Source organism: Nesoenas mayeri (assembly GCF_963082525.1).
Source record: "Nesoenas mayeri genome assembly, chromosome: 2".
NCBI classification, from domain to species: Eukaryota; Metazoa; Chordata; class Aves; order Columbiformes; family Columbidae; genus Nesoenas; species Nesoenas mayeri.
Window position 1 is genome coordinate 113,175,568 of NC_137543.1, and position 26,844 is coordinate 113,202,411.

A 26,844-nucleotide genomic window follows, 5' to 3' on the forward strand; every position below is an offset into this window, starting at 1 on the left:
CTAAGCATACACGCCAACATGTTGGAAGGGGCAGGTGTTTCTCCAACTGGAGCAGGAACATGACCAGAAATATCTTCAAGGAACTGATGCATGTTTTACTCCTTCTGTTGCAGCCTGTGGAAATAAGGTTGACCCTGTGTATGAAACTCTCCGTTTTGGGACTTCCTTAGCTCAGAAAACCAAAAAGAGCAGTTCTGGAAGTGGGTCTGACTCTCCCAACAGAAACTCTGTAAGTATCCTACATATTGCTTCCATTTTCTTTGTGGAGGAGCAACAGATATTCATTCACAGGAGTTTGTACTAGAGTTCACAAAAGCAGTATTTCAAACTGAAAAACAAACAAACAGCCCACCAACCAAACAAAAAAACAACAAGCAAACAAACAAAAAAAACAAAATAAAAACAAAAAAGCCACCTCACTCCCAGCTTCCAAAATGAGAGCAGAAAACACATTTTTTTGCAAACTTGAGTTTTAAGTATTTTTTAGATTACTCTTGAGAAAAAGAGAAAAATATAAATTAAATTAATTAAATGATTCTTTATTGGATTGGAAAAGGAAATTATATTCTTTTGATTTTGCATATCTATGTAAAAGTGGAATAGGGATATTTAGTTGTCAAGCTGGAGTAAACACATCCTGCCTGGTGGTGGTGGTGGACATTTACTTTTCATACAAGTGGTAGAAATAGGTTGAAGTCCTCTGAGCCTAAATTTAAAAGTACAAGATCCACAGTACAAGCCAAGTCAAAATTAAGCCACTGATCCTCCAACAAGGCAATGAACTGGCACCTTCACCCCTGTCCAGTGTATACTCGGTAGGAAGGTATCACAGTTTTGGGCTTCTTTCTCCAAAACCCAAATACAGGCAGGTGTGCTCAGCTTGTTCTGTCAGACAGGGAGATTTTCACCTTCATGTTAATCGTTGTTATTCACTCTCTCCTGTCATAAAAGTCACCATGGCAGAAGAGCTGGAAAAGAGGGACAAGGGAAACAATAGTTCTTTTAGCCGTGCCCTTGCTAAATCCATGCTCAGTTCAACAACAATGCTTACCAGTTTCGTAGTTACAGAAATGCTTATTTCAACAGTATTAGGACCCGTGAGATCAGGAGCTTATTCATGGTGTTGAAAGAACATTTCATACCCTCTCACTTCTCATAAACAGGCACTTAAGCTTATGCTTAGGGCTCTCTTTTTTACCAAGAGATCCTCCCCACTCCCTACCTTGCAAAAAAAAATCACACCAAAATACAGTAGAGGTTAGAGCTGATTGTCATGTCTAAAATTCAGACCCACGTTATCTGACAATCTCTCCTGCACTCACCTCAGAATTCAGGTCACAAGGCACAAAGACATGATGAGACTTGGTTTTCAGCCCTCAGAGCAAACACGTCTAATTTAAAATTGTGCTAAAATCTGTTTGTTTGGTACAACATCTCCCTGGCACTTCAATGTATGCTCCCACACATGCCTGAACTGTAACCTCAGGTGGTATAGGTGACCTCTAAACAGACATCCATTTGTGTCAGATGAGAAAGAAGACAGGCAAATTTTAGCAAGAACTAAGTGAAATCTACAAGAAAGTCATTAAAGGACATGTCCTCTCCACACCCTTGTTTCTACCTTAAAAGGAATTTGGTAATTTCCACTCTTTATAAAAAAACAAAGTGAGTCTACCACCTGACACATTGTGATTACAGTTCTTTCTTTCAATTATTTAATTTACTTTGAAACAGAAATTCTACAAATGTAATTATTGCTTTCTAAATCAATAAAGCTTAGGTTGAATTATGAATGACAACTCAAGCATAGAAATCACAAATGCTGTGTCAGCTTGCCCTAGGGAGCTGATCATAACTAGTTGGGGTGTGGGTGTAGAATGAGGAACACAAGTTCATTATGGGAATTCCTCCAGGGTATTAAGGCTGAAAGAGAATATAACACGTGTCTGCGTATGGAAAATAGAAAACATTAGAAAACTGAATAAACAGATATGTGAAACCATAGCTTCTGCCAGCGCAATCCTGTGATTGAGACACGGATAAAAAACAGGGGCTGACACAACCCTGCTCCAAATGGTGGGGCCATGGAGCTTTACTTGGGGGAGCAGGCACTGACCAGTGACCAGAGCAGGGATGTGACATAGAGTCCTTAGTGCCTGGAAAAAAATGCACCCGTGTATGTGAGCTAGCAGCAAATGTGTAGTTAATAATGCAGAGGGGCTAACATTTTCCCCAGTGGTCCTCGCTTCTGCATGCTCTGTTCCTCTCAAAGCAGAAGCAGCAATGCAGCTGTGAGTGTCACAGCAGCACTGGGCTTTGCAGCTGGGCTGTGCCCCAGCCCTGTGAGCTGGGGAGTGCTTCAAAGTTCTGCCATGTCACTAAACCAGGAACATTAGGGACGTGGTGGCACCTGGGATCCTACTTCGCCTCGCAAGTGGTGTCCAGGCTGTCAAAGGGCTGCTTCTGCTGAAGTCAGTTAAAAACAAAGGCAACTTGCCTGCCTCTACAGCCATGAAGCTTCCAAGACTGCTGTTCATGTCTGCACAGAATAGAAAGAACTGTCCTGTTCTGAACAAGCCAAGGATTTTTTAACATGATTGAGCAGTGTGGATGCACCCACTGTGATTTTTCAGCCTCAATTCTGCATTTCCCATAGAAGAAAGTGGCCATATGCTCCAGATTTACTACCTACTGCTTCTTCAAAAATGTGCATCTGCAACCCACGTTTATACAAAAAGTCACTTGAGGTGATGTAAATCCAGTTCTTCTTAGTTTTTCATGGATCAGTTCCTCTCAAAAAAAAAGCTTTGTACCTCTATCATTCCTATTTATCATATAACTCTTGACTATCCTTAAAGGCAGCTGAGGTTACTTCAGGAGGTTTTAGATAAGGTATATACTGGAGAGACAGTCACTTGCACATCCCATATGCAGTAGTACCCAATGAAATATGAAGCTAATCAGTAGTTATGAGGCCTGTCTATGAAGAACATGCCATAGCAATGCGCCAAAAAATAGCTGGGACTTACTGTTTCAAGAAAGCAAACCTTCCCCTTCTCCACCCAGCAACTAGAAATCCCTAGATATGCTTTACACTGATTCTGTGTTAGCATTGCTATTCCAGTGCCTTCTCATCCAGGGGTGACCTATTTATGCAAGATGCAAGACAAGCATGACCTGCTGCAGTAGACTGAGTCAAAAAAAAAAAGGCATAACAGAGCAGTAAAGTAGAAAACCCTTAAAATAGCAAGGGAAACAAGGGAACCAAAAGATACCTGTGGCATAAATCTACTTTTCACCTCTTTGTTCCTTAGTAACCTTGAATGGAGACATAGCTAGGAAAGTACTAGGTAGGGGAAATAAAATTGTCAAAGGACTCTCTAAAAGAAACTTTGTTGTTCACACTAGTAAAATTTAAAAAAAAATAAAAAGGCAATTCAGGTTTTATGTTGCCTGAACAAAAGCAGTGAATGTTCCTTGTTTAGGTTTTCTTCCTGTAAGGCAGGCAAATGTCTGCAAAGCTGTGGACAGAGCAATGTGTAAAATATAATTCTACAGTATTATGGAATAGTGAAGCTGAACCCTTCCATGCGTCTTAAAATCCTGTTAACAAGAAATAAATAAACCTTAGGAGCATATAAGGATGTATAGCTTTTCAGTTTAGAGAGAACACCTGACTCAAGTTCTATGTTTGGATTTTTTATGGTTGTCAAACATGTTTTGCAAAAGTCACATGTGGAGAGTTCAGAAACTGAAGTTCCATAAGGTCAGATTCGGACAGAGTTGTTTGGAGCAGGTTCCTTTTGGGCTATACATGGAGAAGCTGACTACCCAGCAAAGGAATCTGGTGCCTTATGCAGAGTACACTTCTGAGGCTTTAGATTATGTCATCCTGCGTTCCCCTACACCCTAGAACAATGGGTCCTTAATCATGATTGACATTAATAAGGTACAAATAAGAAATCATAGTAATTCTAACAGCTACATTAGGGTTTCATTTTTCCCTAACCATACCAGCCAGATGACTGTTTAAAAAGAAAGTGAGGGCAGCTATTTAAAGACTGACTTCAGTCAACTCCATCACACTCCAGCTACTTCTTCCACAGCATGTTAACAGAATTAAAATCACCTTTACATTATACAGTTATTTTACTGAGTATTCAGTATTAATAAATTAATAGTCAATATTTTCAATTTATGTTCAGTCTTCTTGGTAGACAGCTATTTAGTACACCTGCTGGATCTAGAAATTCCCCTAAGCCCTTTCTATTTTATACAGAGAACCACATTGTTTAAAATAATCCTTTGCTCCTTAACTTTCACTTCACAACATATTGCAGAAATCCTTTGCACTCCAGACTGAAAACTTGGGTCTGGAGTTCTTTCTGGGCTTTCACTGCTCCCAGTGAAGCAGGTATTTGTTGTGCAACTCCAGTTAGAACATTTTCTGCAACCCCATTAGACTGACTTGCTCTGCTCTGATAACACACAAGTACTACATTCCCCAAGGGCTGTGGTATGGTCTTTATTGCTCACTTTTTCTGCCTTATCCCATCTTATTTGCTTTCTGTCCCTGCAGACAGCTGACCTGGCAGAAGTCCCTGAGGAAGGCAGTAGCACTGCAAGCACCCTTGACATCAACAGGAAACGCAGCAACAGCGGTGAGTGCTGCCAGGCCAGGAGAGCATCTTCAGATGTACAGGCCTGTGTGCAACCTATTTCAGATGGGGTTTTTTTATAGTATGTCCATATTTTAGCAGCATTGTGATTTTCAAAGTAGGAGGTGAGTGGGTCATGTATTCATAGTTAGTACAAGAATTCAGGGAATGCTCTTTGCCATTTGGATAAAATCCAAGCCCCTGGTTTTCTTGATTTGTTGCATCTAGATCTGACACTGGACAAGGTTCAGGTCCATCCCCTTTCTCCTATGCTTCATGAACATGACTGTAAAAAAATCACTTCACATGCTTCAGTCCCACATTGGCAAAGTGGAACAAAAATAGTACTTCCTTTCTCTTCCATATGTTTGACTTGTCTACATGTATCTATTTATTATGCCATAACCTCTGGGACAGGAAATGAATCATATAATATCCATATGTCTGTAAAATATATAACACAATGAATCCTGATTATAATTGCAGCTTCTCAGTATAACTGTAGTATATGGCCAGCAATATTAATAGCCCAATTCTTTTGTCTGCTTTGTAGTGCAAGAGTAATGTTTTTACAGCATTGGTATGATGGGGTTTTGAGACTATCATACCAATCAAGAGCTTAATAATGAAATCTCAGCCACTGAGTGTTGGTGGTTTTGACCCTGTTCTTGAATTCCATCATGGTGAAGGAAGCAATAAGTACAAAGGGTTTTGGCCCTTTGGTTCAGGCCCAGACCATCACAGCAACTTCTCCAACAGCACCTGAAGATTGCTTTTCTGAATCTCACATGAGATGTGTGCTACAAAAATACATCGCAGTGAGCATAGCTTTCTTCTGCTAGACCCCTAGTGCTCCTTACATACTGCTAGCAATTCATGTAGGTGAAATGCCAGCTTCAGCTGTCCATCCCAATTTTATGATACCTTCTTATTCCTTTCCTCACAGTTCTATCACTTATCCTCACTGTGTTCCATCATTTCCTCCCTCTCACTTTGTGAACATCCCATCTGTATTATCTGCTTTTTACTTATATTTTTTTAGGTTTTCTGTCTTGCAAGTGCAATTTGACCTGACCTGATTAAAGATAAAGGATTCAGTCTGCTTCACAACTGCTTAATTCTGCCCACCTAAGATTAATTTGGCCCTATCTGAGTTTTCAGATAATTTTTTATTTCACTGTCAATCAGTAATTTCATTTCTGAAACCCAATAAAACTTTTTTCTCTGAGATCTGCATTCACTGAATGCACTGAGAGGCATTCAAGGAACTTGCTCAAAGAGATTAGTTTAAAAACTCAGCATGTGTCAAACCTCCAAATAACTTCCGTGGCACATTAACAATTCCTTTGATCAGCACTGGCTCTTTTACAATCCATCCTTCAGAGGCTCAGGGTATAAATTATGCATCAGTCACTCCAAAAATTTCCTCTTGGTAGATTTTTAATAAACTGCCCACTCTATTTGCACAAGCTATGGAAATGGTAAAATACTTTTCAGACTGCAAAAATCCCTGATTTTTTTTTTTTGTCTGCTACTAGGGCGAACAAATATGAAAACAGATAAATTTCTGTTGCATGGAGACGTGAACTACATAACTCTATGGCCTTCAGATTCAAGTGCCTCCTAGTAATATCCAGAGACCATGAGCTGACCAGAGATTAAAAATTTAATAAAGTAAATTAAAATGTTGTTACAGAGTGATTCACCACTCCTCAGCTGGAATTTAGCAGGAATTTCCACATTAGTGCTTTGATGAACCAGGTCCATTCCAGTTCTCTTTGTTTTTTTCCCATTAACAAACTGTCTTCTGCAAATAAGTTGTTAGGAAAATGTACATTTGAGACTCTTTGATTAAAAGGAAACAGCAGAAAAGAAACAGCCTGCAGAAGGGTGAAAGGACCCAGCACATGTGTGGTTGTGTAATTGCTCCTATGAACTCCTGTGACAACAACTTCAAGGGAAGATGTTTTCGTTCAGGCCCTGGCACACATACTATGGAGTAAAGGTTCCTAGTTAACAACTGTTAGATGGCATGCCTTATTTCCAGCCCTTCAGCCTCCTCTAAGCCAGTCACACTCCTTCACTGCTGTGAATTGCCATCCGTAACAGAACGTACTTGAAGTGATATGTATGAACCTGTTATCAGCAGGGATTTGATCACTTTCCCCTTGAGTCAAACATGAGCTGTGCTCCCTGCAAACCCAGGTTTGGGGAGCACTTCCCAGAAAACACAGAGATACAAACCAGCTTCCTCCTGCCTGCTGGGTCAGCTCCACAGCTCACGGGGCTGTGCATTAATAACTTGTCTTTATTTTCTCTCACTGAGCAGAAATTACTCCAAAAACGCTACTGAAATACTTCCACTTTGTTTGGTGAATGACACTCTGCAAGTCCAAAATGCTCCTGGTTACCGAGTTCCTCATTCACCAGAACTTTTTATGTTTGCCTCCCTAACTCCTTTTCCTAAAAAACATGGTAATTTGAGTAAAAAGGCCAACAGCATCCTGGCTCGTATCAGGAATAGTGTGGCCAGCAGGACTAGAGAAGTGATCGTGCCACTGTACTCAACACTGGTGAGGCCCAATCTTGAACCCTGTGTTCATATTTGGGCCCCTCATTAGAAGAAGGACACTGAGGTACTAGAGAGTGCAGAGGAGGGTGACAAAGCTGATGAGAGGTCTGGAGCACAAGTCTGATGAGAAGCGGTTGAGGGAGTTAGGGCTGTTTAGCCTGCAGAAAAGCAGGCTGAGGGGAGACCTTATTGCTGTCTACAGCTACCTGAAAGGAGGTTGTAGCATGGAGGATGTTGCTCTCTTCTCCCAAGTAGCAAGTAATAGGACAAGAGGAAATGGCCTCAAGTTGCACCAGGGGAGGTTTAGATTGGATATTGGGAAAAAATTCTTCACGGAAAGGGTTGTTGTCAGGCATTGGAACAGGCTGCCCAGGGAAGTGGTGGAGGTGTTTAAAAGGCATCTAGACAAACACAAGGTTCTTAGGGACATGGTTTAGTGCTAGAGTTAGGTTATGGTTGGATTCGATAATCCTGAGGGTCTCTTCCAACCAAAATGATTCTATGATTCTCTGATTTTATGAGCAGGATGTAAACACTGCCAGACTGTAATGACGGCATTTTACATCCCTTTATACAGAGGTCAGATATACATATAACCCTATACTAGAAGATACAGTAAATTAATTTTATTTTTAAGGTTTTCCCTCTGGTACTCATAACAGTTTGCAGGGTCAGAGTCCTTCTACAACAGGGTTTGGTGAGGAGCACTTTGGGACCCCCAGGTCAGCTGGACACAACTTGGGGCATTTTCAGGTTAAATGTTTCAGGAATCATCTCACATGCTGCCTTCACATTCACACATTGGACTTTATGACTACAATATTTTCTTACATTTTATCAGAGAACTTATGCTTTTCTGTGTGTTCGTGCATGAATGTCACTTCATACAAAATCTTTCTCATGTGTGCTGTGGCTGTCATTTTAGCTATCTTTCCCGTGTTACAAGAACACTACATTTTTTTCAGTGTCTAAGTACAACTCCCTACCACCAAGGAACCTTCCTATTTCACTCATAAAACTTCTTCAAATTGTCTTTGTTTGGTTGTCATTTACAATGTAGAAAAGCAACAGAAGTATGTGTTAATGGAAGAAAGATTGAGCAAGTGAAAAAGCAAAGGAGGAAAGAAATTCAGCAGTTTGGTGATCCCTGGCACCTTCTTTCCCCTGAAGACATATAACTCTATCATAGAGACACAAAAAGAAAATGCACTTAATCAGAGCCTGCTACTTATTACCATTTTGGAGATTTCCAAATTGTTAGAGGCTGCAAAAGCAGGCTTCTGCTCAAAACACCTACAGAGGTAAATGGTGGGAGAAGATGCTGATGCTTCTATTATAGCTGCTCAAAGACTCCAGCTGTTAAAATTGTATTCAGACTTTATCCAGAAGCAAGAAACATCAGGCAATTCTTAAAATGTGAAAGGGGAATTCAGTCAATGTAATAAAGCCACTGTGGTTTTTCTAGGGAGAGAACCAAGGACAGGCACCAGTCAGCTCCTGAAGCAATTACAATAGATGATAACTGATTAGATATTGGGTATGTCAGGTGCTGTGACTGTTGTCTTATTCTGTGAGTTTCTGATTTAGTAACTTAGAAGCAAACTTTCACGCATACAGGCCTGTGTATCAAATAAGCTATCCTGATTTGAAAGAAATTCAGATACATCCTATAAAATCAGAGTGAGACGCCAGTGCCACCCAGGCAGGGACTGCTATAGAGAGAGATCAAAGAAGGCTATCAGACATTTAGAGACAGAGGGTCAAAAACAGGGAGGAAGGGGTTTTGCATACAAACTTGCTGCAATATTGCTCATATATGGTCACCAGGTTTTACAAGTGCTTTTAAATGGAAATACTGCTCATCCTAAGCATGAAAATGCAGCATTCAGTGTGAGGAAAAGGATGCTGGACTTTTAATATTAATGCAATTAGGGGACCTAGGTTCTATTCCCAGTGCTGTACTTGTGTTTATTTATCTGATCAAATGATTTATTTGTTACAATTGTAAATTCTTCAGGACAGAGATTGTTTTGTGCCATGTGCCAATGGTATACATGGTTTTGTTGGGGCTGAAGAAGGGTTCAGAGGAGAGCACAAGGGATAAAAGAAAGTAAGGGGAAAAGGAAAGAGATTAGCAAAATAAAGGTGATCCTGTTGAGGTGAAGAGTCATAAACTACTCCTAAAATGTCATGTATTTTCTTTATTTCAGTGTTTACATACTCAGAAAATGGCACAGAACACTTTGGAGAAGAAACAAAAAGTATACCTTCCCCGGTATGGGCATACATTTTGTGAGAATGCAATGGGAATGTGATGTCATGTAAGAGGCTTGTTTTTATGGACAGCTGAGGACCCTGAGTAGGTCTGCTGTGGCACTATTCTGGAGAATATATCTGACTGTTACATTCTTTTACTGTTTCTGGGCCACTGGCCACAGTTGGAAGCCATACACGGGACTGGATGGCTCTTTGGTTTACCCATTATGGTCCCTTTTATGTTCATCTGTTTATTACAAATTGATATTGTGAACACAAGAGATCCAGTGCGCAGGCCACAGTATTGCAATAGAACTGCAGTAAAAATTACAGATGTTATTTGGAAAATTGTGTGGGGGTTGTTTTAGGTGTTTGGTTTTTGTTTTGTGTTTTTGTTTGTTTTTTCCCTCCAGATTACCAGTAGAGAAAGGGAGGAGAGAGAGCAGGCAGCCTTCTCTGTGCAAGCAGATTTCTGTTCCAGAAAGTGATTTTCCCACTCTATTTTTCAGATCTGTGTGCTGCGCAAATCTAGCTCCATCTCTAACAAGGACTGTATAATAGACACCTTACATAGTGCCAGTAATTAATACACTATTTGGCTGATAAGTCATACATTAACAGGGAGTAAAAGACAGACTCGTTTTTAAGATCTCACCCAGAAAAAGCAACTTGTGCAGATTTCTGCTTGTGTTCTTTGGAAGCCTGGAGTTTCATCTTGGGGTTCAAAGAGTTTTATGTCTAAATGAAGATAGTTACTACCTTAGTGGTTCGTAGTATATCTGGGCTATAGTCGCACAAGGTGTGAAAGCAATGGGATGATTCTGGCTCATGTTCAAGAGCAGGCACTGGTTTCTCCATCTCTAAAAAAGTGAACCAAATTTCCATACAAGACAGATATTTACATTTTCTCTTTCTCTTTTTTTCCTAAAGGGACCATTTTATAAAAGCACGTTACAAATGAACACCTATGTTGCCTTGTACAAATTTGTACCACAAGAAAATGAAGACTTGGAGATGAGGTAAATCCCCAAAATATTTATTAGTTGATGTCACCCTTGCAAACCAAGGCTCATATGGCTTTAGAGAACTTCAAGGGAGGAAGGATTCATTCTGAAATTTGTACTAAACATTTTTATAGAGATATCCACTTGTAGATATAAATATATTGTCATACATCAAAAGTGATGAACAACTGTTTTGGCAAGGACACCAAAAACACTCATGTCACTTTAGGAGCAAGATGGCCCTCAGCTAGAAAATATTCAGCTTTCAGTTCCTTTTTTTTTCAGCCAGAAGTTTTCAGCTAGAAATTCCTCACCAGCTCCCATGTTAATGCTGAACATTTTACCAGTCCTGTTTGATTTTCCCTCACATTTAGATTATGTCTGAGAAAAGAGAATGATATCCAGCTGCTGGATGGCAGTGTGCTTGCATGAGAAAGACACATTCTGATCTTCGCAAAATAACCTTGTTAACTATAATTTTTAACACTTCGTTCCTCAGTTCTGTGTCAGTTACTAGCACTACAAGGTCTAATCCAAGCCTAATTAATTGAAAGGACTTATTTTCTTTTAGTGCAGTTAGTTTGACTCATGTTACTCATATTTTGTACGGTCTTGCTAGAGCTCTTGTCGTGAAATGTGTTAGCTCTCTTCAATGCAACCCCTACATCAAAATAATCATGCACATGCCACAGAATTTAGGGAATTGCCAGAGAAATGCCCTTCTCAACAGCATCTCCTTCACTGAAAGCCTTTTGGCTGTTCCCAGCTGTACTTTCTCATCTCTCTGGAACTAATGGGTGGATTGTAAGGCAGAAATCACAAGCTTCTTTATCATTCTGCTTTGCTGGCATTTCCTAAGCATTATTTCAGGAATTTCAGCTCTTCAGGAAATAACCACAGCATATGGTGACCTTTAGTGTAACTTGCAAGCTGTTCTGCTTGAGGGATGCCACTTTGTGTCCTGCTCCTGTAGAGGTGTATTTCAGCTTCTGCGTTTGTTCCATGAAGAGGAACACCACTCAGAGAAGCCTGCACTGGGCGACCATCCTCATCGAGACATAGCAAAGCAGAGAACACATAATTCTCACAAATTCTCCTGTCTCCCATATTAGGTGAAAAAGCAATCTGTGAGCTGCAACCTGGACTGTTGTGACTAACAGGCTTTTTCCAGAGGCACCAACCAGGTTTTAGACTAGTGTTACTCAGCTATAGTAGTGTTGTTTGTCCCACGGCCAGATATTTAGTAGTACATCAGTCAACACTGTTTCATAATGGATGCCAAATATCTAGTAATGTTGTTTGGTCACTGCAGAGACAGGTAGGATTCCGCTCAGTTGCATGAATTTTCATTTCACATAGTTGAGTTGCTGGAGATGGGTTCAGCATAGCAATGTTGTCAAGACTGACAAGCCCTGTTTAGGAACCCAAGTCATGGATGAGCCGGACACTGTTCAGCCCTAAGATAATGAAGTCAAGTAGCAGGGCAGAGAGCTGAGCTGGGAAGAAGAGCTAGGTTAGATTTCTGGGGATCTCAGCTCACCTCTGAGGATCTGCAAGTGGATGGCAAATTACTGCAGCAGAGAGGTGCCAGCCCTGATTTCAGCAACAATTAATACTTGCCACAACTTTGGTTTCTTCCTCAACAGCAGGAGCAGTCAGTCACGTTTTCCAAAGATCTGATAAAAACAGGATGTTCCAGTAATAAGCTTATTATAAGAGATGCCTTTATGTTAAAATAAGTAGAGAGTCCTGGACACAAGCAACTCCAGGTTTTAGACACTGCAATGAAAGAATAGAATAGAATAGAATAGAATAGAATAGAATAGAATAGAATAGAATAGAATAGAGTAGAGTAGAGTAGAGTAGAATAGAATAGAATAGAATAGAATAGAATAGAATAGAATAGAATAGAATAGAATAGAATAGAATAGAATAGAATAGAATAGAATAGAATAGAATAGAATAGAATAATAGAGAGTTAGAAGGGACCTACAATGATCATCAGTGGCTGCCTGGCCACTTCAGGGCTGATAAATGCCTATCTTGCCACCTAGTGAAATCTGGAGCACTGATGTAGTGCAGACAGCTTATCCAGAGTTGTGATTCACAGAAGAAAAGGAAGAGACTTGAGTGTGATTTCAACCAGTAGCAAAGACCAAGCAGGTTTCCCACTTTCAGAGATTCGCAGCCTGTCTAGGCAGCAGGAGTAACATAGGTCCAGCTGGGACTTCTATTCCTGAATCCTTTTTGGAGATTAAATAAATCTATGTTATCCCTGTGCTAAAAATATCAGAAAGCAAAATCTACAGGTCTCACATCTAAAAATCTCAGTGCTCAGACCACTTACATGGAGAGACTTTAAGTTCAGTTGCCACATTTCTCTGACAGTCAAATTTATATTTTCTAAAGTATTTTTCTAACCACCAAGCTGAAGGGTATTTGGAGGATGTGGCTCTCTAAATCCTTATTTTTGAAAGTGTTCTTCCTTGCAGTGTAAGGGCTCCAATGGTGTTACAATCTATTTACTTTGAAATGGCAAGGTGGGCTCCCTCAAAAGCTCTTTAAGTGCTTTATATTAAATATTAACTGGAATAAGGGACCCAGATGTCCTTTCCCATGGAAGAAATCTTATATGATTGGGATACTAAGTTGACCTTTTTCCTGTAGCTTCCTTTCTCACTTCAACAACTTTTAATTGTTCCAACCACATTGGATCATCTTCCTGAGGAGAGCTTGAGGAAAAACCTACCCTGTTGCCCCAGTGAGAGCAGCTTTATGTGAAAGCTGGAAAACTCTGTTTCAGATTGTGCAGTGTTAGAAGAATATATGCATGCTTCTCCAGCTGTCAGTAGCAATGATAACCACTGAGTAAGTGAACCAAATGGCCCACCACCACCCCCACCTGCATCTGCATCATGGACAGGTTCACATCTTCCACGCGTGCTCTGACAGAGCCTGTTAAATTGAATCCATTATCCATCACATGCTCCAGAAGCATTTGCAAGCACTTGTGCTCATACCTCAACAACACATTGAGCCTAATAGAATGCAAGGAAAGATGAATAATTATTTTATTAAGATCAAAGAAATGCCTCTTATCAAGCAAACAGAGTTTTTTGAGGTTAATCCAGTTGGAAATGGGCTGCCACTTACTTTCTACAATGCAGCACTGTTATAATTACCTAATAACATTGATGAAGTGCCACCAATGGGGCTAAGGAGGTCAAATAATGGTTCAACTACCTGTACAAAATCAGCTCAGCACATTTTGCTATTAGCATTTCCAGTTAAATTATTCTCCTAGCTCTGTGTAAGAACTAGTCAGCTGGATGCTGATACTTAGCAATTACAACCCTGCACTACACATTATGAAGGTAAATATGTCCCATTCAAATCAAAAAGACATTCCTGGGCAGAATTATATCCCTGCTGACTAATTGCCTTTGTCAGTTAAATAGAACTATTTTCCTGCTGCCTTCCTTCTGCAATCACAGCTTGAAAACACAGATGATAAAGTGGTGTGTCCCAACAATGTGAAATGTCTTGAAGTAACAAGATAATGCCTATAACAAATAGGGACTGTATTTTAAACAGTTTCTTATTAAACAGGACTCAAAAAATCCAGTTCAAGATGTTCTCAAAGTAAAGATCTAGCCCAAATATACAGAGACTTTCTATATTATCATGTATGATTTAAGAATACTTTGCTGCCTCATTGAGTCTACCTGCAGTGAATGCTCACACAAAATGACCAAGGAAGGATCACCTTCCTATTTAAGGTAATTGTAGGAGCTGGTGCAGTATAATAATAAAGAGTCATCTTCATCCACTTTTCATCTTATAATGACAGGCCAGGGGATATGATCACTCTTCTGGAAGACTCCAATGAAGACTGGTGGAAGGTATGTGATAATTATTTTATATCCATCTGTTTTCTTTCCAAAGTGAAAAATATGTTATTTACAATACTGAACTTGTATTAAAGCTTCTAGTGTTACTGACCTTCTTCTATCAATGTGTTTTCTCCACAGGGGAAAATTGATGACAGAACTGGATTTTTTCCTGCTAACTTTGTTCAAAGAGTGCAACACGATGAGAAGATTTACAGGTGTATCAGGACATTCATTGGCTGCAAGGAACAGGGACAGATAACTCTGAAAGAGAACCAGGTAAGTTCCCCTGTGACAGATCCCCACCTGACTTGATTATCCAGCAGTCTGACTGGAGGGAAAGTTGTGCGAAAAGAGCACAGGCAGATGGTGTTCACTGCAATTTTACTGCAAAATTTGTTATTTGTATGGTAATAGTAGCCAGTTAAAAGCAGTGTTGGTCTTGTGCAAATATATAGTCTCTGCCTAATGTGGTCTAAATTTTCAGTCTCACAGGTGTTTGTAGAGCTAGTTTACATACTATGCACTCTCCTACTGACTTCATAGGGACAGCTTGAAAAGCACACGTTCTTAGGGGTAGACCTTGTGTTCCTGAAAAATGGTCTCACTTTTTCCTCACTATTAGATCTAATCTAATAAAAAATGGTAGCTCCCTCACACACAGCTCATTGTTTTGGCTTCAGCAGGAGCAGAGTTAAGACAGCACCAAACAAACCCGTAAATCTTAAATTTAACTCTCATTCACCAGTTGCAAAGTGTCTGTAATTATTAATTACTTGTGTCACCACTTACACACCCTCTCTACGGGATGTAATTTATTCTAAACTAGAAGTGCTGCTGTGAGTTCAAGTGTACCAGGTACAGTAAGGACTCACAAGGTCTGTTCACCCTGATGCACTTTCAGCAGCTCCTTCTACTTTGTGTCATTCAGGTGGGTTCACAAAACAAAAGCCATGGCTGCCGTTATGGTGTCCTGCCTATGATCTGAATTTAAACCTGATTTTAAATATTTACCAGACATTTAATGCATCCAAGTGCCAAGTCCAGTGATTCTGGGTTTTAAATGTCTGCTGAGGTAAAGCAAGAGAAGGATAGGGCTCAAAACCTACATGAAGGGGCAGTCAGGTTTGTGGCATAAGCCCATGTAAATAGAATGGCAAGGCACAGCCTCTTTTGTCTGACACCTGAATAAAACAGAAAGCTAGATTTTTCTCATTGCATCTTGTGAAGCCTGATGTTCTTCACCTCATTAGATATTTCCTTTCCTTTGGCAACTGATGTCACATCACCGGGAACTGTTTGCCTTGCAGTGCCTGGACAGCCACCGATTTTAATAAAGCAGAGCAGAATTCAGCTGTAGAATAGTCTTCAGGGCCATAGGTTTTTCCACACCGAATTTCTGTAACACTTCACTGGTGAATAAAGTTAACCTGTACCTTTGCTGTTGCTTTGTGGCATACAAGTGCTAACAATCCTCAGATATACACAGCTTTTTAAAGGTGTGGCAATAAAGTAACCTGAATATATTTTAATTTTCCCTGTGCACATAATGTGTTGGGCAGGCCAAAAGTTGCTAAAAAGAAAGAAGGTGGTTATTTTTATTTTTTTTTTACCCAGCACCTCTTTTGGTTGTTTATATATGTGCACACAGAGGGAAAAAATATGCCAAAGCGAAGCAGAATGAGAGGTTTTTGCACCTTTCAGCTCTAGTATAAGCAATGCATGACAGCAAAGCCTGGAGAAATGGTAATGTGGGAATTAGGGCATGCCAACAGGAGGGAATGGTCGAGGTCTGAGTCCCTTCTCAGGACTGGGGATTGGACTAGATGATCTTTCAAGGTCCCTTCCAGTCCCTAACATTCTGTGATTCTGTGATTCATGTCAGTGGGCATACTAGACCCTCTCTGCTCATGTGGTTGCTGCTGCAAACAGTGAGGGCCCAGTTTCTTGTCTCATTTCTCACAAAAGCACACTTTCCAAGCAAGCAGGTCTGGCAGCTTCATCTAAGCACAAGGACTTCACATTGTCCTTATTTCATTATAGGTTCACAAGGGAGCTTGCAGTCATGAGCTCGTCATGGTCTCTGGTAGGGCAGGAGGTAAACAAAGGGATGAGGCCACCCTGTCTGTCTACTACGTCCTCTTTTTTAGGAAACTTATTCAGCCCTATCTCAAACCCACAGAAATGCCGAGGTTGAACGTAAATGGTGTTCTCACTCTGTGTGGGAGAAGCTTCAGTGGAAAAAAAAAAAAATATATGGTGTGAAACAAGGGGCAGAGATCAGACTGAACAAACACATGAGTACAGAGATGGGAGAGAGGAGGAGTGGAGGCAACAGATCCCACTCCACCCTCGCACAAATTATGCAAAAAGGGAACATTCAAATGTAATAGCTTCAAGGCCATTTGGAGTAATTTCCAGGCCAAACAGTCACAGTGAGGCCACGGACACCAATCTACTTCACTCTGCCCCCCAACACCAGGTTTGAGTTCCCTATAACAGCCCCCAGTGAAAACTGCCAGCATGCACAGGGCCAGCACATACCAGCAGCATGGGGGCAGGAACAAAAGGAGTTCCCAACCCAGCCTGCGAGACATGTGCCCCCCATAGAGATCACTGTCTTAATGGTTTTATCTGTCTATCTATCTATCGATCTATTTATTTACTTATTTATTTATTTATTTTTGGCACAACAGCTTTACTTTGACTGTGGAACAACTCTTATTATGAAAAACATTTTAATGGTTATTGGGAATTTTGAATGCTAAAATTTTATATTTCCAAAATCAAATATCTTTTATGTTTTCTTCAGCCATTTCTCTTTTTTTTCCTGTCCCTGATTTCACTGTCTTTTTTCCCATGTGAAGCAGAAACAAGGATGCAATAAGGAAGGAATAAAAAAAAAAAAAGTCGTCTGAATGGGACTTATAAGAAAAGTTTGGCAGATTTTCTTTTTTTCCTTTTTTCTCTATTTGGCGATTTTTGTGGGATGTAACCAATCATTTTAGCTGTCTCTGGGCACAGTGTCCAAAGTGCTGTGAGTAGAAACTATGTACTATGTGCAAAGAACTGGCTTGTTCCAGATTAGCGAGAAGGGGAGATCATTCATTACTACTAATTCCTGTCAAGTCTCACTTTAGCTAGAAAAACTCATTAACTGGTCTAATAAATTCCTGTGACTATAGTATGACTGTCTCCATTTTGCTATGTTAATTCACTGGGTCAGATTCTGCTGGGTCTAATAATAGTTCAGAACCATTCTGACAACAAAGGCAAGGATGATATGCCAATAGGAAAGCTTATGTAGTGATAATAATATGAATTTTCAGTATATTGCTTGATACTATCCACGGTTTATACTGCAGGTCACTGTCCCCTTTGTGCCTTATATGAATGTTCCCAGGTAGATCGTCTAATCTTGTATCTAAAAAGGCAATATATTCACATCAACTACGTCACAGGAATACATTAAGAAAAGCCATTTCAGGCAAGCAGAGATATTTTCAAAGTTTGAAGAACAGTGGGTGAGGTCTTTCTCTGGAATCACTTGCCAGTTTCATGCCCTGGGAATAATGTTTTGCATTTCAGCTTCATTCAAACCTTTTTGGCAAAGCTAATATTCAAGGAGAGGATTGAAAGAAACACAACACAATTTGCTCACCCATCTTGAGCAATACGCACAAGCTGGTCTTCACAAAGGAACTCTTCAAAATTCCATTATGAAATATGAACCCATCCTATGAGAGAAAAAGTGTGCTGTTTCAGAGGCATCAACATCTTGGTTTTTAGGGTTCACTGACACATTTGCGAGTCCTGAAACGAATTCAGAAGACAGGTGGGCACCATAGGGCTCAGTCAGAAATCTGTGGGAGGGAGACCGACTTAGCCTCTGCCATCAATAAAGCAAAATTATTAACAGGGAAACCAAAACCAGGCAGTTTCTATGGCTTTCCACTCTTTTAAGCTGTCTTGCACATAATACTGACTGCATGATTTCCAACTCTAATTGACTGTGCCATCACTTGGATATGTAAAGTTTTCTCCAGCCTGTAACTTCTCCTCTAGCCTACCCGAATTCATTACTACACTATTTACAAATGCTTCTTTGCATGACTACAGGACCTGTTTCAACCACTTTTCACGAAAGCAAAAGTCACAATTTTGAAAATATACATCTAATATATCATCAAATTTGGAAAAGCATCTCTCTTAAAATGCCTCTAACATTTTTGGTCATCCTTATTTTTAAACGTCATAATAACCTATTGTTTAAATATCTGCTTTTACTCTTGTTACAATATCCTACTTAAATAACCTCTTTTAAAAAACCTATTCATGCCCTTCATTGACAGTATCACATGGTCACACTAATACAAAACACTTTAGAGTTGGGCTTTTTGTGATTAAATAATACAACTGATTTTAAATTGCACAAGTGATCTTGTGCAATAGAAATTACCCCAAACCATGACATTTGTAACAAGACTGGAAATCAGAAACTCTCTGCCTCATCCAAATGCGGACTGTGAGTTTACATAAAGGTCAATGCAATAGGTGCATTTTGCAATGGATGTGTTTTATAAATGTCACTGATGTAAACTAGCCCTGTTACAGAAAACATCTCTCAACCAGCTTCTGCGGTGACAGCAAATAGGCTGCTGCTGTTGTGATGACCACAACCTCCGAACCAAAACACTCAGCCTTGCAGTCCCCTTGGCACCACAGCTCAGGGGACAAACTTCCCTCCTACCCCAACACCCAGTTGCACAAATTTCAAAAAGAGTGACTTTTAGGCACATGTATGCTGGCAGCTATGTGCAGGTTTGATACAGCCAGTCCAAGAGAGCCTGGGAATGAGCTTAAACACATCCATGAGGTTAAGCTCAACAAGGCAGTCTTGCAGCACAGGTCTCCAGCCCCAGATGATGCTCATGGCTCAGATTATCAATTTGGATGCATTGTTGCTACCTGGCTTTTCACCTCACTGCCTTGGAATTACTTTTTGTCCCTACATCTTTCATTCTGGGATACTCTAAAAGCAGCCAAACTTCTAATAGCATGAGTCAGCTGCCTTTGAAAATCAGTTGCATCATGGTGCCTAATGCATTCAGACTGAATCACCTAGAACACAAATCCAGTGTAGAAAGTGGTGTTGCAGCTCTTTATATGCTCCCCAGCTGTAACTGCTGCAATTCACAGCTAAACTTAAAGCAAAAAGGATCTTTTTTCAGTTATCTCTGATTTCTATTGGTGTTAGTCTTGCTGAACAGGGATGGATCTCCCCATTCATTCAGATTCAGTGATGCACAGGTTTCACAAGAAACCAAAACATGAGCACAGCCCACTATGCATACAGTTTAGTCCAGGTCATCTTTAGTCACCTTTAAAACCCTAAATAACTGCCGCAGGTAAAACAAGCTGCTGTTGTCAGTCTGAAAGCTAATGAAATAGCTGATATAAAGCCTGTCATCATCATTTGCACTATGATTGAATGGGTATGAAAACTAAACTACTTATTGTTTCCAACCACAAAGCTCACATAGGCAAGAACTTCAGTGCACAGGGAGCAACAGATGTAGAAACTCACAGTGTCCCTGTGCTGTCATTCTTACAGACAAACAGAAGACTTGAGCTTTCAGACCTTTTGACCTGTCACTGTCTGCAGGCTCCAGGACAGCTCTTGAAGCTGTACTGTCCTCATAACCAAATTCCTATTCCATCAGAACCAGTCCGTGGCTGACAGATGGGTTAAATATATACAGGAGAGGGAAGATAAGCAAAAAACAGCTGCAGAAAATTAGAGCAAGCTCAAAGTTACTCCTGGGCAAAGAGAATTTGCCACTTGAGCCCAAATTCAAAGCACAGGACTTAGACGAACAGGAGAGTATTAATGACGTGCAGCTTAGAGGATTATTTTCTAATTGCGCATCTCCCCCATCTGCTTGGGGCTCACTGACAAAAAAATCCTCAGGGCAGAGGTTGACAAGTTCAGACAATAGTAATTAAGTGAACAGTTTTGTTTTGGTTTTAGTGTTTTGGGTTTTTTTTTAAAAATAAATAAATTTTTTTAAAAAATAGTAGGGAGGTGACTTTATAACATTAGATCCTACTTTCAGCTGTTTATGAAGATAATCTCATGACTAAGAAATAACCTGAGGTGTGGTTTCTTGTGGCTTACTCTACTACCCTGTTTCCCCAAAAATAAGACCTACCCTGAAAATAATCCCTAGCATTATTTTTCAGGAAAACAAACAAACAAAAAAACAAACCACAAACAAACAAACAAAACCCACACACACACCTGTTTGTCCCCATTTGTGTTGCTACCAAATTCACTGCAGAGTGGCTACCCAATGGCTCACTTAGCTTGTCAGGGCAGCAGCCTTCCCCTCAAAATATGCCAGCCTAAGAAGCTGCCATTCTAAGGAGTTTCCAATTTGATACAGCAAACCATGCACCTTGTGCCTTCACAATCATCATGTTTGCCATCTGCCACCAGGGCTAGTCCTCAGTGACAGCTGATTCATCAGGTGAAGCCCAAAACTCTGAATTTACCTGGGTTACTCCTGATTTACACCTACCTAAGAAAGCCAAGAAACAAATCCCAAGGCTACAACTCGTGGGTGAAATACTTGGCAGCACTCACAAAAGGAGATGAGGACAAAAGCGGCCAAAGATGGTATTGTGTTCCTTCTCTTCCAAAACTGCAGAATTTGGAGCAGCTCCAGAGCTTTGCAAAGCTCCAGCAGCTGCCACAGCCCCAGGGGACCTCCTGAGTCACACAGGATTAGCAAAGTGTGGCATATTGTAGCCGAGCTCACTCTGCCCCCAACACATCCCCTTCCTTCAGAGGGAGTGGGAGAAAAGTCTGCCAGCCAGGGCTGACACAAGCAAGGCTTAGTGTATTAGTGTGAGAGAATTTCAGCTGGAATTTGGGAGAATTCAGATCAATTTATTACTATGTAGAGTGAGAGAAGTTCTTAGAGAAAGGCCTTGTGCTCCTCATGCCCAGTGAATATCTAAAGCTATTGCTATAGCAGAGCACTCCCACTGATATCAAGTAGCACTCAAACCAGCAGCAGAACACAAAAAAAAGGTTTTCAGAAAGCTCAGTCTTTTTCTTTTGTCCACAAATCATTCTGCTAACAGTACAAGACATCAGGGAAATGCACTTGGTCCTCACAATAGCACCAGAGGTTAAGTAAGAAATGCAGCATATGGCTAGTGAGCAGTGCAGACCTGCTGGAGGTCTGACTACTCTTCGGGTTTCTTTGGCCTATGCAAAAAACTAGAGGTCTTGCAAACATCTTTAGTTAGGAAGAAAGCACAGTGATGGAGACAGGCATTCCTTCTAACCAGCCAGGTCTATTTATAGAGAAGCTGCAAAGGCTCATTTTCCCACACAGCAGTAGGGATCAACCAAGAAGGGGCATTTTCCTACTCTTTGACACTATGTCATGCTTGACCATCCTTAGTCTAACACTTCTTTGCAGGCTTTTTCTCTCATTCTTGAAGTTTTCATAGTCTTTCTCAGAGACGCAGACCAACACCTAGCAGTAGTCAGGAATACCTTTCTGTGTACATGTGCTTTACACCTCTCTGCTTCAAATGGTGATGTGTCTGGAGAGGGAGCAGCTGCTGTGCCAGGGATTCACAGCACAAATTAGCTTGGCTCTTTTGCAACAGTAGCTAAATTAAATGACATCAGTTCCATACCTCTCCCACACTTTCCGTGTGATTTAGCCCAAACAACAATACATTATTTTTTTAATTGCATGTTTGTGTGCTCAGTCATTCTACCCCATGGATCCAATTCAGTTAGTGTTAAGTGGGTAGCTTAAGTAAGAGACATAATGAGTCCATTTGCTTTCCAAGCCTTTGTTTACAGGTACAGAGATGCACCTGACCATTTCCAAATAGTGGAGGTGGCAAATATTAAGCAGCTTCACCTCCTTCATGTTTCCCTCTGAAGCATCAGTGTTGCTAGTAAATTTTATGTATGTAATAACAGGAGGACAAGCTGGCCTAGAATTCAGATGTGGTATTTAGGTGTCACCATACAATCCAGAAGAGTCAGGCTGAAATGCATTTAGCCAGGAACATTTTCAAGCCATTTTGTTCATTTTATACCCTCTGAATTATTGTAATTAAATACAATAAATACATATCAGACAGAGCCTTTGTGTTAGTCCAGACAGAGGGCTTCAAAGTCATGCCACTGAAATCACTGAGTTGGCCTCAATAGGACCATCAGTTTTGTGGCTATTTTTCAACCTTGTTTGATTGGTAGGAAATACATCATTCCTCAGCACAGATGTTTGAAAACAATTCTTTATTTTGCGTGGCTCTGTGCTCAAGTGCCCAGTCAAAAGTACCTGTGCCACTAAGCTTTCAAATAGCTCAACCATTACCAAAAGTATTTCAGGATGGGCCCTAAAATGGAAATACCTGAGATCGCAAAGGTCTTCAGGACATGCAAACCTTTACCATGATGCAATATTTGTACTATTGTAAAGACCATATGTTTTCACCATAATTGCCTCCATTTGGAGTAGGTGTTATACAAATAGACTCACAGAGCTGGGTTCAGATCAAATACTTTGGTATCCACAAACAGGCACAGGCAGGTGCAAGAGCTGAGTAAATAACATAACCCTTTGCGCATCTGAGAAGTACTTGGGCTCCTCAAACATCCAAAAGAGAATATGTTTGCATTCAGATCAGCTGCTACAAGTCACCCACCTTGGCGTCATGATTCCTTTTTGCCACCAACTGTTGACAGAGCCAGCTCACTCATGATCTGAAATACCAAATCCTCTCACACACTGACAACTTAGTCACAATCATTAAAATAGGCTGAAGTCATTATTCCAGTTTCAAAATCTTTGCTCCACTACAAAGTTCTTAACAATTTTAACATCTCACATGTATACATGGCACTTCAAGAAGGCAGGGGGAAGGTAGTTCTCTAAATATATGAGTTTAAGTTTCTTTTCAAGGCAGTGAGTCTAAAAATGATTGTTCTACTTATAGAAGTAACTAGCAAAATGTCTAACCCATCTGATAAATAGTCTAGAATAATTTGTCACTTGATCACAACAAAGAGTTTATTCTTTTCATACTTTCTTTGCATTCAGATTTGTGTGACTTCTGAAAAGGAACACGATGGCTTTATCAAAGTATACAGTGGGAAGAAGAAAGGCTTTGTCCCCATAGACGTCTTAGAAAACATCTGATTTCAACAGTCCGCTTGCTGCAGTAGGAGCCCTATGTTGGCAATGCCTGTCTGCCTCATCTCACACTGTGTCAACCCAGATGGGCTGTCTTGCAGATGTTCAGGGAAACAGTGAGAAAACTGCAACTACAAGAAGAAAAAGACATTTAGACTGCCACACCAACACTAAGAAGTAAGACAAGTGGAATGATTGAAAGAAAACATAGTAAGAAACCACTAGGGAAATGAGAGGTCCTTGGATACTAACAGGAACAAGGTAAGGAAAATGAAGTCTGGGCTGATTTCTGGTGGAAGATGGTTGTTACAGCCCTTATGGAGACAGACAATTTGTTCTGAAGGACTAAATTCATGTCCTGTTCTTGTGTCTTAGAAAACTGCTGGACTGCTTTCTTGTTTGGAGTGTGTATTTGGGGGGGTGGGAGGGAAGCACTGTCCTCATACTACAGTCCAGTGCTTGTAGTAAAGCATGGCTGTGGATCTGCAGTTTTGTCCCCAATATCAACTGATTGGTTTAAGCATTTAATTCTGGTGTTTAGTCTCATAACAAAGCAGTTTGGAGACACCATGTGAAAATCACTCCGAGAAATGCACTGTGCCCTGGAAGTCGGCAGCTTTCTCCTTCTGTGCAACATTCTCGTATGGAAGAGTAGCGAACTTGTGTGTTCTTTGTTTTCTCTGTATATGAACAAAAACTGTCAGCGTATGTTGGGTATGATGGCTGCTATCATGGCTCACAAAAATAGCTGGCCCTCTGATTCACAAGCCTGCTTGGAGGCATCTCTCTGTGTTTCCTGCACCTTTATCTGGTGATACAGAAAATGGACAAAATGCCGGGAGAAACCCACGGGCTTAAACATTTTGTACTTTCTGTGTTTATTGCACTTAAAATATTTTATATATTAATCCTATTTATAAAAAAGAAACCAGTCAACTAACACTCCAGAAGACTGAAAATGCTAGGAAAGGACAGACGGCATATAGAAGTGAAGTCTGTAATTATCAAAATCCAGAACTCGTGACAGAAATACACTGAGTGTCTTAGCGATGTGTCCACACTCCAAAGTTGTCTTCTCCATTTGCTAAATAGAAGTTTTGCAGATACAGCAGTAAATACACTGACATGAATTCCTCCTTGGCATAAGCCACTGTGAGCATCCCATAAATCATCTCCATCCCAGTGAGACTGCGCAGACAGTTCTGTTTTGTCCATTGAGGTCTCCATCTTCAAACATGTTTTGCGCATATGAACCTTGGTACCTGGAGAGCAGTCTGTGGGACCTGTGGCTCTTGACCAAATTGTACATGTCAGCTAGTGCCAATTCTGTTGTAGAGCAAGGGCCTTATGATGGTTAAAGACAGGGAACCTAATTTCCAAGTATTTAATTGGACGTAATTGCACTAAATGCACTTAAACAGCTTAGCATGTATTATGACGTAGAGATTAAGTCCTATCCCAAAGCTCCTGCTGAATTCCTGCCTTATTTGACCAGCCTGAGACTGCATGCCAGTCTTTACTGCGATTAACCCCAACCTGGTGTCTTAAATCCTGACACTGCAAGACGAAATTCAGATGCTGCCAGGTTAGTACAGGCATTTGCAAAGTTGACACTGTTTCTAAAAACAAGCAATCAGTTCTGCTTACATGTACTGAGGCCGTCTGAACATGTGTTGCACAGCCCAGGTCTCATAGTTGGGTTGCACAATTTGAATAGCTGATCTTACTCAAAGCCTTATGAAACCTGGTGCAAATCTACACATGACCAGATGTTCACAGAGCAGATGAGTCTTCAGCCTCTCAGAGACACATTTTGCAGCTCTTAACGTATCACTTAATTGCAGAAGAGGAAATTGCAGGGGTGTCAACTGCTGAAACCTGGACCTTCGTAATGCAAGTGGTCTAATACCAATTATTAAAGTCCTCCTGGCTGATCAAAAGTATCTGATTTCATATCTTCTGTGGGAATATCAGCAATTTATACACGGGGGTTTTCAGTGCAAACAATGAACGTTTGTGCAGCTCATTTTCCTAAGTAATAAATGAAGTTAGCAGGAGGACAGAGGATACTGACAAGCCTTAAAGATCAAGAGGAGGAGAAGTAAAAACATATTAATCCACTTTACTTTATAAGATTTTTTCTTTTACATTCACCCATTCAAAAGACAAACTCAAGTGTCTGTTAGAATTAAAATATTTGCTACTTTTGATCAGGCCTGTTTGTCAAGTGGGCAAAGGAAAACTGTATTAATCTATACATATGTGCTGTTGTTTACATGATTGCATCATACTGTGATTCCTTCCTATTTCAGTCTTCTATGATTTCAATTTATCCCTACAATGTGCGTCATACTATTCAAAGAATTATATTACCTACAACTCACAATGGCCTTTAATCAATGTCAGTTTGATTCTTTTTGATACTGAGCAATAAATAATAAAGTGACTGAGTGAAAGCAAAACAGACCTTATGTGGACTGTATTACACCTGAGAAAGCATTACTTCTGAACCAAAGCTTTCATGGTTATATTTTCTTTGTGGTTTTTTGTTTGTTTGTTTTGTCTTTTTACTGGGCTTTTGCTGCTGTTTGATATGGAAACATAATTTATTACTAATTTAGCAAGAAGCACATACCAGTCTTACTTTAAGCATGTGATTCATTGGCTGTTTGCGTGCTTAAAGCTGAAGCACTTTGCTGAATTAGGGTCATTTTCCTCAAATTTATTTTGGATGCCTTACTCTGAATCCAGACGAGTATCCCATCATTTCTTCCTACCATATGCAGTTCACAATAGATACTGCATTAGCAAGCAGTTTAAAGTCAGACAGAAGATGTAATGGACTTTATCTGACATATGCTCAGAAAAATTGAATTTTAGGAGATGAATGTTGTTTACGTTTAATTTAATATTCTGCTTAATAAAGACTACATGATGGTTGGAAGGAGAATAGAAGTGTATGTTTCTTGGTTTCTTTGCATCATTTTCAGTTATCCACCTTCCAGAACATTTACTAAACCCATCAGTCACACAGCATTTTCAATTAAAATCTGCAGCACTTGCGTTTGCCATGTTTAGCAAACCACTTCTGAAGAAGTTCTTCTGCAATGTATATCACTTGTGTAGACTTGGAGTTTTGTGATGGGGCCATGCTGAACATTTGTTTCTGGCACATCAGAATGTATTTTAAGCCATTCAACATCTCATCAGACCATAAAACTGCCTACAGAGTAT

General features: G+C 40.2%; 1 protein-coding gene across 2 annotated transcripts in view; it reads left to right on the forward strand.

Annotated features, from left to right (window-relative positions):
• Positions 1–23,616, forward strand: part of STAC (SH3 and cysteine rich domain) — a gene marked incomplete at its 3' end in the record, with an annotated part of 71,062 nt that extends 47,446 nt beyond the window's left edge. Inside the window, exons 5-11 of one of the 2 annotated variants that reach the window (XM_080339733.1) lie at positions 114–229; positions 4,580–4,661; positions 9,441–9,505; positions 10,411–10,505; positions 14,341–14,392; positions 14,522–14,659; positions 23,518–23,616. In XM_080339733.1, the coding sequence (XP_080195859.1) occupies positions 114–229; positions 4,580–4,661; positions 9,441–9,505; positions 10,411–10,505; positions 14,341–14,392; positions 14,522–14,659; positions 23,518–23,616 (647 nt within the window). The remainder of the gene's footprint in view (positions 1–113; positions 230–4,579; positions 4,662–9,440; positions 9,506–10,410; positions 10,506–14,340; positions 14,393–14,521; positions 14,660–23,517) is intronic. The other variant, XM_080339734.1, reaches the window with a different exon arrangement.
• Between the last annotated feature and the right edge of the window lie 3,228 nt (positions 23,617–26,844).